The sequence below is a fragment of the Pseudocercospora fijiensis genome (assembly GCF_000340215.1).
Source record: "Pseudocercospora fijiensis CIRAD86 unplaced genomic scaffold MYCFIscaffold_8, whole genome shotgun sequence".
Classification (NCBI taxonomy): Eukaryota; Fungi; Ascomycota; class Dothideomycetes; order Mycosphaerellales; family Mycosphaerellaceae; genus Pseudocercospora; species Pseudocercospora fijiensis.
Window position 1 is genome coordinate 132,914 of NW_006921539.1, and position 11,851 is coordinate 144,764.

Genomic DNA, 11,851 nt, shown 5'->3' on the forward strand with positions numbered 1-11,851 from the left:
CATCTCACTCTCTCTTGACATTGATGGCGATCTCATATCTCCAAAGACGCAGATCGAGTATCAGGATCCTCGATATCCTGGCGTAGGCGTTCTCCGGGCTGTGTGGATGGAGCATGGGGGCCTGCAAGCAACGTGGCGTAGGACGGGGAGAATTGCAGGTATGAAGAGCGGACGGCAAAGGGTTGGCGTCAATATCTGGTGCGATCTCAATTCCGAAGGCTTGGACGATGGCATTGAGAGGTTGAGGAAGAGCGCCGAAACCGAGAGGCAGGCGTTGGTTGACATTAGTGATCAGAAGTATGCACAGCGATTGGCCGGAAGTAGGGCCGCGGCCATTCTTGAGGCTGTCAGGTGTTTGAGGAAAGCGAAGGAGAGTATTGTGGGTGGCCTGTGGAGTAATATGTGAAAGTGGGAGTGAAGAGCGTTCTTTGTTTCTGAACTCACATCACCGGGCGCTAGGCACTAGCGTCCCGCAAGACTCCACTACAGCTTATATAAGGTAGGTATGCCAAAATTCCACGTTCCCTCCGACAATTCTCATCCGCACATCAAAATCGATTCAACTGATTGCCATAAAAACATCGGCGCCGACCTGTTCCCGGCTTTCGCACGATGGACAAGTCGCCGATGGGAAAGCTCCCGCCTGAGCTACGAAATAAAATCTACGAGCTGGTTCTGGTCAAGTCGAGGCCCATTTACGTCAAGAGTTGCCTCGAGACCGACCCCAACCGAGCTGTTATTTGTACGAGTAATAGCGAGCGCCCGGAGCTAGCTTTGCTGCGCACTTGCAAGCAGATTCAGCAAGAAGCAACTTCAATCCTGTACCACGACAACGTCTTCACCTTCACAAGTCAAAACGGCGATTCGGCACTCGCTTTCGAAAACTTCATCAAACTCATTGGCTCTAGCAGCGCTGCCTCCTTGCGGTCATGCCGTGTGGAGGGAGGCAGCACTCGGCTCTTTCCGACCAAATGCGAGAACCTAGGTGAGCAGATTTGCTCATGGGGAAAGAAGACGCTGGATTTGTCAGACCAGCTCCCAGAGTGCAGCATTACTGGCACCTGGCGCTTCAAGGTGGTCGACAAGATCGAGCTTTACGCATTCGACTTTTCATCAACGAGGGAAGTTTTCGTCAAGCAGTGGAAGACAGCTACGTGTCAAGCCCTCCAAAATTTGTGCAATGTAATGAGAGAGCTCTGCGGCTTACACTACAACGATCCTCGGAACGATGCTCTACAACGGCTCTGTGATGAAATGAGCGATGTCGCGCAGGCCCTGAAGAAATGTTTCGGCGAGCTGGGTAGGTACAGAACGAGCATGCACCGGCGAGTGCGACAGATGAAGAGAAACGCACGCAGCAGCAAACCCAAGCGTTTGAATGTTTCCTGAGCTATTCGACACGCTCTGCTCATACCTTTATTGGACGGAGTCAAGCGCTTGCAGCACAATTCCCATGCTTGAGATGCCCTTTTCCAAGGCAACGACAGACGCGCATGTGACGCACGAAGAATGCCTGAGACGCACCTGTTGTATCAGAGCATGGAGAAGACCGACTATTCGACACTCGCTGGTGGAGGCTTGCATTGCTGAAGAGGGAAAAGAATGAGCGAAACATTTGCTCGAGGAAGCTGCGCATAGCTGTCGAATGCCGGGAAATTGATCGATGTGGATTACAAGCACTATTTGCATTGCGCACTGCGGCCACATTCATGCCACTGAATTGGAGGAGTTTGTCTGGTTTCGAGACTCATGGACGTCTGTCCGAGTGACTAGAATTGGAATTTGGTGGTTCGGCATCATGCCCAGTCTTCGAAAGGCGCGTTGTCCAAATCCTCGATCGGTCTCAAATGGAGTACTGTAATTCTTCCAGAGTTAGCCCTTCAATGCCTACGATACTTCTAATCTTGCCTGCAGATCTATCGGTACCACGCCTCCTTGCCCATTCCACAATGTGACGAAAGGTTTCTGTAACACAGCCGACTTAAACCTCCACCGAGAAAGATGATGATGACGATGAAAGTTCTTGGAATCGGAATTCTCAGGCACTTGGCAAAGCAAGGTGCAGCCTTCTTGTGAGGACACGACTCGCCACCACCGTAGCCACATCACCATCACCATTTACGTTAGGCTTTCTGCAACGTTACACGCCACATGATTCGGCACGCAGACTTCAATTCAGGACTGCTCCGCGTCATACTGTATCAGAATGTCTCGGGTATGATGATGATGGTCATCAACAATTTTCTGAGATGTTTCGAGCATGAGAGAAAAAGACAGCAAGATCTCCTCTTTTGCATCTACATCTCTCAGAGGCAATCAATTCAACAACAACAACACCTTCGTTTTCTAACAAACACCTTCGTTTTCTAACAAACATCGTTTTCTAACCACAAAAATACACCATGTTCCACAAACTCATTCTCGCTTCGGCCCTCTGCGTGGCATCGGTGATCGCAAGCCCAAAACCTCACTTGGAAAGCCGTCAGGCGCCGACCTGCACAGATGGAGGACAACTTCACTGCTGTGCTGCGACTTTCAACGGAGGCATTGCACCAGTCAAAGAACTTTCGAACTTGGCATGCTACGACCTGACACCGGCAACCGTCAACTGCATCATCGGTAAGTGGAGCCTCAAACTCCCAAATATGAGATTTGAAAAAAAAAAAGCTGAAAAATGATTAGCGGAGGATAATGGCGCTGGCTGCACTGGGACATACTCCTGCTGCCAGGTCAATGACCTCGTTCCCGTTGCCGGACTTTTCTGCTCTGCGCCACCGGGGCGTTGCGTTGGAGATGAAGCAGATGGAGCTTGCACGGACTTGCTGCACAACCAGAACGGCGACCGATTTGGCCAATGCTCGGCCGACGATGTCACTGGTATCAGACTCGGACTGGGTCTTGGTCCGTTGGAGGGTGTCAGAAGTTGAGGAGGGGCGTGTGTATATGTGAGAGCATTTCCGTGGGTGGGTGGTATACTATGAGGATAGAAGAGAGGATGGTAGAAGTTCGGGAGGGCATGTATATGTATCAGGGCATTTGTATGATGAATTCTTGGGCGGAGATAGCGATAATTAAGCAAGAATGCTAGGTCCGCTGCATGTGCGCAGTCTTATAGCGGCTTTGACTCACCGAGCTGAACTTCATCCAGTGGCATGTCAAGGCATCAAAGCTGCCGGGATGCAGTGCCGTATCAAAACCTACGAGCCTTGCGACTTTCTTCTTCATTCTTTCGGTTCTCGATGACTGCTATAACATCATCAATCTTTACACTGTCAGCAAAGCAGTAGATGAAGCGACAGCAGCTAAAGGAATGCTCCATCTAGTCTTTCTCAAATTCTCGAGTTACTTCATCGGCTTTATCGATGTGGACTTCCGAAAGGAGCTCAGAATCAAAGGTTTCAGAGGACTGCGGAGAGGATGAGGTGGTGCTCTTGAGATCGAGTTTGGAAGTGGTTCGAGCCGCAAGATTGCCAATGGTCTTGCGCTCGTCTTAGCCGGTATGAAGTGGTAGGGGTTTGATGCGAATGCCCAGCGAGCCAGGATTGATCCCACCATTGGCGTCGAAACGGAGGAGCAGAAGAACGGTGAACTGAGGGGGGATTACTCGAACACTGCATTGGCAGAGCGGCGCTGTAGTGCTGAGTCCTCTTAGTCCTTGGAGAAGCAGAGCAAGCGAGACAGATCAGTCACAGCCTATGCTCCCGGCCAACATTCTGCTGCTCGAATGCTCGAGGACATCGGCGCTCCAATTGACGAGAGCCTTCGAAATTCTCGCGTCGAAGATAAAGTCGATGCAAGTGGCGGACCATGTTGACGCGGGAAAGCATATGAGGCTTGCCAGCTTGTTAACCCAGTGGCACAGCTTCTTCCTACAGCTAGCTTCTCTGCTTCTTCAAACTGGCCCAGGACTTTGCAGACCCGCGCAGACCCGCAGATGCTGTAGCGATACGTGTCACTTCCATAAAGTATCCCCGTACGTGCCATTTCCACCACTCGGAGCATCAGTTCCTTGGACTCGTCGAACCTGAGCTGGAATGCTCGGACAATACCAAGCATGCCGCACGCCGCTAGATGGTTTTCCGTGTCACCAGTTGCATCGGCTTTGATCTGAACGTCGTGTGAGACGTGCTCTGCAAGTTTGTACTCCTGAAGCATCGTCAGAGCAGCGCTAAACAGTACCTGCAGCTGCAATGCACTACTAGCCGTATTTTCATGCTGATAAATGCTGCTGAGATAAGTCATAGTCGCTTCGAAGATGCTATGACAGACCTCGGCGGTAAGCTCCCGACGTAACATCATCTCCCAGAACACCTCAGTTGACCCCCAGTCCTCTGGTGCTTTCGGCAGCCCAGCAGTCCGTTCTGCGAAACCTTGGTACCAATTACAGGTGGAGGTCATTGTATGCTGTCTAAGTCTGTCGCGCCTATCAATGACGCCAGACAGTGCAGGAATGATTCTTGGACTGGCGAGATAGGCAAAAAGGAGCCTAGATCTTGCCACAGGCTCTGAGGTAGCAGCGGCGTACCCTGAAGGCGACCTGAATTCAGGTCGGCTGCTGAGGTCCATCTGCCATCGAGCCACCTGCTGCCTCCATAACATGCTCTGGCTTGATTGATGGGCGCTTGCCACTGGTGCATTCGAGTCTTGACGAGCGAGGTTCTCAGGCCCCAGACTTCCCAAGTCTTCTGATGTAGAAGCCTGGCCACTCGCATGGCCTCTTTGTTCATTCTTGCGCTGCCGTCGAGGAGCATTCCTCCGAAGCTGCCACTTGCCCAAGTGGTCTTTGATGGGTTTCTCGCTAGACACGGGCTCAGCCGTGGGAGTCTCAATGGGGCAAAGGAAACGGATACTCACCTTGTTCTGTATCCCTTGCTCTCCAGATCGATTGCGATCCGGCGTACAGTAAAGTTTCGTCCGTGAAGGTCAGCGATACAAGGCTTCAGCTCCTCCCATTGCTCTCGTGTAAGTCGTGATGCAGTCGCATCTCTGCTTGCCATTCTGCAATCCGTGTTGCCTGCAATTCCAGATGATGTTGTCTTCACCGCGAACATGTTCAGGATGCGGCTTCAAAGCAGGCTTGTCTGGGGGTACAGCACGCAGATCATGTCTTGATGAACTTAAGCTGCACGCTTGCTCCTTTGCTTATCAGCCCTTCATGCGCACATCTAACATCTTCATTGGTCTGGCTGCTACTCTGCCAGACATATGAGACAGATGCCAGCGCAGGCACGAGCTGCTGGCGAGAAGTGCATGCTCGCTGGAGTTCTGAAAGTGGCCTCATTCCCCTCCGCGCACGAGGCCGCATCCGGCTCAGGACAGAACTGCAGGACCATAATTGGGGGTGAAAGGCCGCGTGTGAGGATGATGAAGATGAAATGAAATGTGATGGTAAACTTCGATATAGTCGGGTTCGTCGGCTAGGAATCCTCCTTCACTTAAGCACACTGGCCAAGTCCATCAACGAATAATCTGGCTGTCCTGTGGGCGACCGGCACTGTTGTCGATATGGCCTGTTCTCAACACGTTTGCCCCAGAAGGGATGAGACCGATGTTACCAACGCGTGTCGTGATGCCGGCTTGCAAGCAGTCCCCATGAAGGACTTCCTAACATATGTACATACGGCATCTGGCACGCCACACATCCATTGTGAACCTCGAAAGAGTCGACATCATGGTTTCGTCGCGTCCCAATCCATGAGCTCGAATGTAATGTGATTGATCTCCTAATCTAGCGCAAGAGTGGGTTGCGGCAGGAAATCTGTATAAACGGAGGGGAACCATGTACTGCCCAGCTCATTTTCTCTTTAGCCGGCTTAAAACGTCCTCTCAAGCCGACAATGCAGATTCTCATATTGTACGGAACCCTGGGAAAATGTTGTGAACATCTGGTCTCACATTCCTGCTAAGGTAGCACATGTCTCCTGACTTTCTTGACAAATCGAGCGATGATAACCGTATGCTCTTGCAACAGTACCAGAACAATGGTACAAGAGACGTTCTTTCGATGCATCGTCTTCATCATCCTCGCGCTGCTCTCCGTTTGCGAAAGCAACACTTCTGCTGGCCATCATGGTCATTGCTCAAGACCTGATACTGGGAGTCTGAATGGTCACCTAGTCTCTTTACGTCTCTTCTTTTATTTTCGGTCTTTCCGAGTTTCTTTCTCTTTCTGTGCTCATGTATGTTGCCGAGCCTGAAACCATTCTTGGCGCCTTGCCTCGCTTTCTCCCAGGTCCACGCTCGTGATCCGAACGGATTGTTCTCAAGGCCTAGCCACTAATGCGTGCTGGCCGTTTCAATGGCGCATTCCAAGAGGATCTCCCATCTCCGTATCCTGACCATTATGTCTTGTGGACGTTACCAGTCATGTACTTTATTCAAACCGTTCTCATGGAGGGCCACCGCGCTCGAGCTCGAGATCTCACTCTAGTGCTGCTGCTGTTGATGAGCGATTGCACATATTCCAACCATGCCGGCAGATAGGGAAGGCGGATCGACTGTGCTGTGTATGAATTCGGCCTTCGCGGTATGGCCGGTAGTGTTAGGTGGACTTTGCCCAGTAATGGGATTTCACCTTGCATAGAATGTGAGCAAAACACGTAAAGTGTCTATCAGTACGCGATAGCGATCGAGTAGTTGGTGATGAAATGGAGGAGCGTCTGTTGTATTATTAGAGTTCAACCCTGTCCTCGTCTAAAACGTGCCGGCCCGCTAGTGGCTGAAGCAGACCCACTCCTCGCCACTTCCCCGAGCCCCAGCTACCCGCCCGAGCCCCAGTAATACAGTGGATTATGGAATCCGCTGTTCCTAACAAAATCGCGTAGGGAAGCGATTTCCGGATCCCCGCAACCACTACCGACCGGGCAACTACTTCTATACTACTACTAGCTATAAAGCTAAAGTTTGTTAGCAAAGTAGTAGTATAGCAAAATTAAAAGTATTATTAGTTGCTATCTACTCTACTTAGGTCTAAGCGGATTACGACCTGCAGCCTCACAACTACGTAATACTATATATACTAGCTTATATTAGTCCCTTATTTACTAACTAGCCTACTACTGTGTATAATACTGCTGCTAAGTAAACTAATAGTACTATTATTATAGTACCTAGTAGTAAAGTAGCCGTCCTATTAGCTATATAAGCGACTATTGTTATTACTACTACTAGTACTAGTAGTGTTGCTAAGTAGCCTATCGTTATTACTATTTAAATAATACTACCTACTATCGGCTATATTTAATCTATTGCTAAGTACGCTATTCTTTACGCGCTCGAAGGTTATTAACCTCTTACCGTAGACGGTCTAGCTTAGAAGGAGGTTGTAGTTTAACTAGAAGTGCTTCTTACCGTAGATTATAATAGTTAAAGCCTATAGGGTAATAGGTAGGTCTATAGGCACGGTTAGCCTTCTAGTAAGGGTATAACTAAGTACGGCATTAGCTCTTAACGCACTTATAGTAAGCAATAGTAGTCCTTAACTAAGTAAGAGACATGCCTAGCTCTAATATAAAGTCTACGGTCCTTACTATTGCTATCTTCTACTTCTTAGCTACTACTATCTTATTCAAGTCGTCTAGTTCTCGAGCCGTTGCTATACGCTTTATTATATATAACGTCGCTCTACTAGTAAGAGGTTTACGGTTGCTATAGATTACCTATAGCTCTTAAATATAGTACGAGTCGAGGAGCCGTACCTTTCGGAAGTCGATAAACTAGTAAGCGTAGAAGTAAGAAGGTAATAGTACTACGCGGCTACCCTCTATCTCTAAAAGCTTTATAATATCGTAAAGATATAGATAGCTATAAGTCTTAGACAGGTAGTCGTTATAGCGGCACTATAGACAAGAATACGAGTAAGCCGAGTGCTTAATCTCGTTGCTATTAGCATTAACTATAGTCTTTAAAAGCGAGTTAGTACGCGAGTATAGAGCCTATACCTCGAGAAGGCAATAGTCGCTAATAACTCGAGTTATAGAAGACTAGAATATACCGATTAAGGCCTTAGAATAGCGCTTTAGGTTATTAGCGAGTATAGTACGGCGGCGGTCGTAGCCTTAGTACTACTAGTTAAGAAGCGACTCGAAGAGGGTAAAGATATCGTATCGACTACTATAGTTTAACTACTTCTTAATCCGACCGTAGGTTGCCTCGACTCGTAATGTTGTTTTATAGCTAAAGTGTATTACTTAGTTAGTCTAGAAGTAGACAATCCTCTCCTTATAATACTACTAGTTATTATTTAGATAGGACTTGAACTATAGAAACACATTGTCTAGCTTATAAGCCTTATCGTTAAATTCTTCCTCGGTCTAACTCTAGACTATATAAGTAAACAACTTTATAAACTAAGTAGTCCTTAGACTATTAGTCTACGAGCTATCGTTAGCCTTAACTTATATAAAGTCGCCTCGTTCTTTATATACTCGAGTTAATATATCTTATTATAGGCACTAGTCGTAGACGATATTCTTAGATTCTAGATATACCTCGTTAATCGCTAATATAAGAGCCGCTTTACAGTTAGTACTAAAGACAATAGGTAGTAGACAACTATACTTCTCGAAGCTATTCCGGATAGACTATAATAGCTATATAAAGGCCGCTTTGTTAGGCTTCGGTTTAATAAGCCTAATACCGAGTTTAATCGTATTATTTATCGGTCTAGCGGCTATAATATCTAGCAACTCGAGGTTATATAAATTAGTGCTATAAGTCGTATCTAAACAGATAATATATAGCGTATCTTTATAGGTAGAGAGCGACCGTAGATAGAGGGCAACTATTAACCGAATTGCACTATTCTTAGGATTAGTTGTTATCTCGTAGAAGATTAAATTCTCGTCTAGTAACTTTACTATTCTCTCGGCCTAGTATTAGCTAGTAACCGGCCCTACACCTATAGGCCAGTTTTGAGCCTATATAAGAGGCCTTCTTCTATAGAGTAGACAGATTATTAACCTCGTATAGCATATTGTTTATATTACACTTCTATAATGCCTATGTTATAGGGCTCTAGTTATTAGCCTAAGCGACAGTCTCGTCATCCTATCTTGCTAAACATAGCTGCCTATATTGCTATAGGTTATGTTACCCTCGGTAGCCTGTACTATTGCTATAAGTAGTAGTAGTAGTATTAGTTTCCGTCCTTTACTAGTTTAACTCTCTTCGCGCGATAGTATTGCGGTTAAAAGCAATATTATATACATCGTATAGCTTTAGAACAACTCCCTGCTCTCTGAAATAGGCTATAATCTTCGAGGTTAGCATTTGTAACTACTATAATCGCTCTAGTTGCTTAAGGAATTAACAGATACGTATATTAGTTAATAAGACAACGTCGTTAGGTCTATAGTTATACTAGCAATATAGATCTTTAGAAGAATAGCGAATACACTACTAACCCTCTAGCTTACGAGGGTTAACCGTAACGGCGTAGAAATAGAACTTGTAGCCTATAAAGGGCTACGCCCTAGGTAGAAAGCGCTAGCCTTAGGCATTCGGCCTACGCGACTCTAACCTACTACTTAGCGCTTAGCGCACCGTATAAAACTATTCGGATTTACGTAGATAGACTTAGCTCTTTATCGAACCTATTAAGTCTTATATCTAGCATCTACGTACGCGTTACTTACCCGTAATATTAGGTTCGATCTTTAATATAAGAAACGCTAAGGTTTATTAGGAACCCGAGTAAGATAGTTAGGGGAACGCTGCCCCTACCGTACTAGAGATAACTAGGGACGAGATTTATTATACCTTCGAGAGTCTCTATACTAGATAGTAGACGATAGAAGCCTAGCTATAAGCTACTCGTTCTACGCTCTAATACGCGGAAGCGTCTCGCTAGCCCGGGCCTCTCGAAGCTAGTTTAGTACGAGACTAGTCTACGAACGAGATCCTAAAGGGACTACTAGAAACTCTCTCGGCTACCGGCTAAAACGTAACGGCGTCCCGCGAGTAGAAGCTACTATCGTAGGATAGGAAAGCCGAGTCGTTCCGAGACTACCTACTACGACTAAGAAGTTCGTACCGAGTTCGTTCCGGGCTAAAACTAAAGCTCTCCGAAGATTACTACTAGAATACCGTATACGATACCCTACCGGTAAAGGAACGCGCTAGGATACGCTACTTCTAGGAAAGAGGAAGCCTTACGAAAGGAAAGGACCCTAAAGCTTTCTTCTAGTAACTCGAGGACGTCTTCGCGGATAGTAACGAAGCTATAAAGGCGCTAGAGCAACTCTAAGCCCTAAGGCACTCCTAGGGACAACCTTAGTACGACTACTAGCTAGAATTCGACGGCCTCCTACTAAGCGTAGGCAGAGACCGTTAGACCGACGATACGAAAATCGGGTATTTAAAGAATACCTTCTCGAATACGGCTAAGACCTATACTACCGCTATACTAAAGATTAAGGATTACTACCTCTATACGGAGGAGGTCGAGCGGATTATAACGAACCTCGAGTCGATAGATTAGTTTAAATAGGCTACGAAACGCTAGTAAGAAAGGAAGAAAGAAGTAGCGAGTCCTACGGTCGTTATTCCCCCCTATACGGCCCCTACGGCGAACCCGAAGGTCGACTCTAATAGAGACGTAGTTATAAATCCCGCTTAAACTAACGCTTCCTATAGAAAGAACCGTAGAGCCTAACAATCGATAGTAGGGAAACCTAGGGCTAAATAGGTCGACTCTATAGAAAGAGAGAAGCGTAAGGAGAAAAGACTCTACTTCCGCTATAGAGCGAGCGGATACCGCATTCGAGATTGCCCGTACGCCCCGCCGGCTTAGCCTACTAAGATTAGTATCGCCTCCGTATAACCTATTCTAGAGGATATAGAAGAATAGTCGGACTTAAGCAGTTCCGACTCGGGAAAAGAGTAACTCTTACTCGTAGTTAGGAGTCGGGAGTAGATAGAGTATAGGTAAAGAAATAGGAAGAAGTTAAAAAGGATATAAACGGGAATCTTATATATACCGATATAGTCTTCGAAAATAACGTCGGAACTTCTACTCTTATTAACGAAGGATACTAGTATTACGCTACAATTAATATAGGCCTAGCTAAAGGCCTCGGACTTAGCTATATTAGCCGTAAGTCCTAAGAAGTAAAAGGAGCGTCGTCGGCAATATAGGACGCGAAAATTATAGGAGTCGTCGCCTTCTAAATAGAAATTAACGGATTCTAATAAACGGTATACGCTTACGTTATACCGGGATTAGCTTTTCCCCTTATCCTAGGGAACCTATAGAAGGTATATAATAAGGTTAGGACCGCGCCCGGAAAACGATAGTACTACTATAGAAGGGCTCGGTATTAGATTAAAGAAGGGCGCTATTACCGCAAGGTCGATACGAATAGGAATATCGCTACGATTAACGCTATAAGAAGCCTACTTACCGCGACAATTGCTAAGGATATTAAAAAGGCCCTAAAAACGAAGGAATACCCGACGATCGAGGAGCTAAAGAAGAAGCTACCCCTAGAGGTTCGCGATATAGCTACGCTGTTTTATTAAAGGGAAGCCGATAAGTTAGCGCCCTATCGTCTAAGTATCGACTATACGATAGAACTCTAAGAGAAACTAGACGGATCCTAGCCTTAACTCCCTTAGGGTCCGCTCTATAGTATATCGAAATAAGAACTCTTAGTCTTACGGAAGTCGCTAGACGAGCTCCTAAAGAAGAGGTTTATAAGACTAGCGAACTCTAAAGCGGCGGCGCCTATACTATTCGTTAAGAAGCCTAGGGAAGGACTACGGTTCTACTACGACTATAGGGCGCTTAACGCTCTAATAAAGCAAGATAGATACCCCCTCCTACTAATCCCGGATACTATAAGGAACCTAA

General features: G+C 46.6%; 2 protein-coding genes across 2 annotated transcripts; one reads left to right on the top strand and one right to left on the bottom strand.

Annotated features, from left to right (window-relative positions):
• Positions 1–612: 612 nt before the first annotated feature.
• Positions 613–1,590, top strand: MYCFIDRAFT_79889 (uncharacterized protein; the record flags this gene model as incomplete). Its single annotated transcript, XM_007931628.1, has 2 exons — positions 613–1,300; positions 1,478–1,590. 2 exons carry the CDS (start codon positions 613–615, stop codon positions 1,588–1,590), a joined length of 801 nt encoding a protein of 266 aa, XP_007929819.1.
• A 326-nt stretch (positions 1,591–1,916) lies between these two features.
• Positions 1,917–6,581, bottom strand: MYCFIDRAFT_177667 (uncharacterized protein; the record flags this gene model as incomplete). The annotated part of the gene is made up of 33 exons (XM_007931629.1): positions 1,917–1,965; positions 1,994–2,045; positions 2,083–2,132; positions 2,183–2,305; positions 2,338–2,346; positions 2,392–2,564; positions 2,594–3,093; positions 3,126–3,246; positions 3,271–3,319; positions 3,347–3,589; positions 3,613–3,654; positions 3,691–3,719; positions 3,755–3,841; positions 3,874–4,462; positions 4,501–4,555; positions 4,582–4,606; positions 4,630–4,734; positions 4,769–4,781; positions 4,807–4,824; positions 4,855–5,014; positions 5,043–5,129; positions 5,164–5,285; positions 5,318–5,417; positions 5,446–5,494; positions 5,524–5,576; positions 5,610–5,792; positions 5,821–5,864; positions 5,896–6,060; positions 6,095–6,239; positions 6,278–6,334; positions 6,362–6,371; positions 6,403–6,426; positions 6,459–6,581. 33 exons carry the CDS (start codon positions 6,579–6,581, stop codon positions 1,917–1,919), a joined length of 3,654 nt encoding a protein of 1,217 aa, XP_007929820.1.
• Between the last annotated feature and the right edge of the window lie 5,270 nt (positions 6,582–11,851).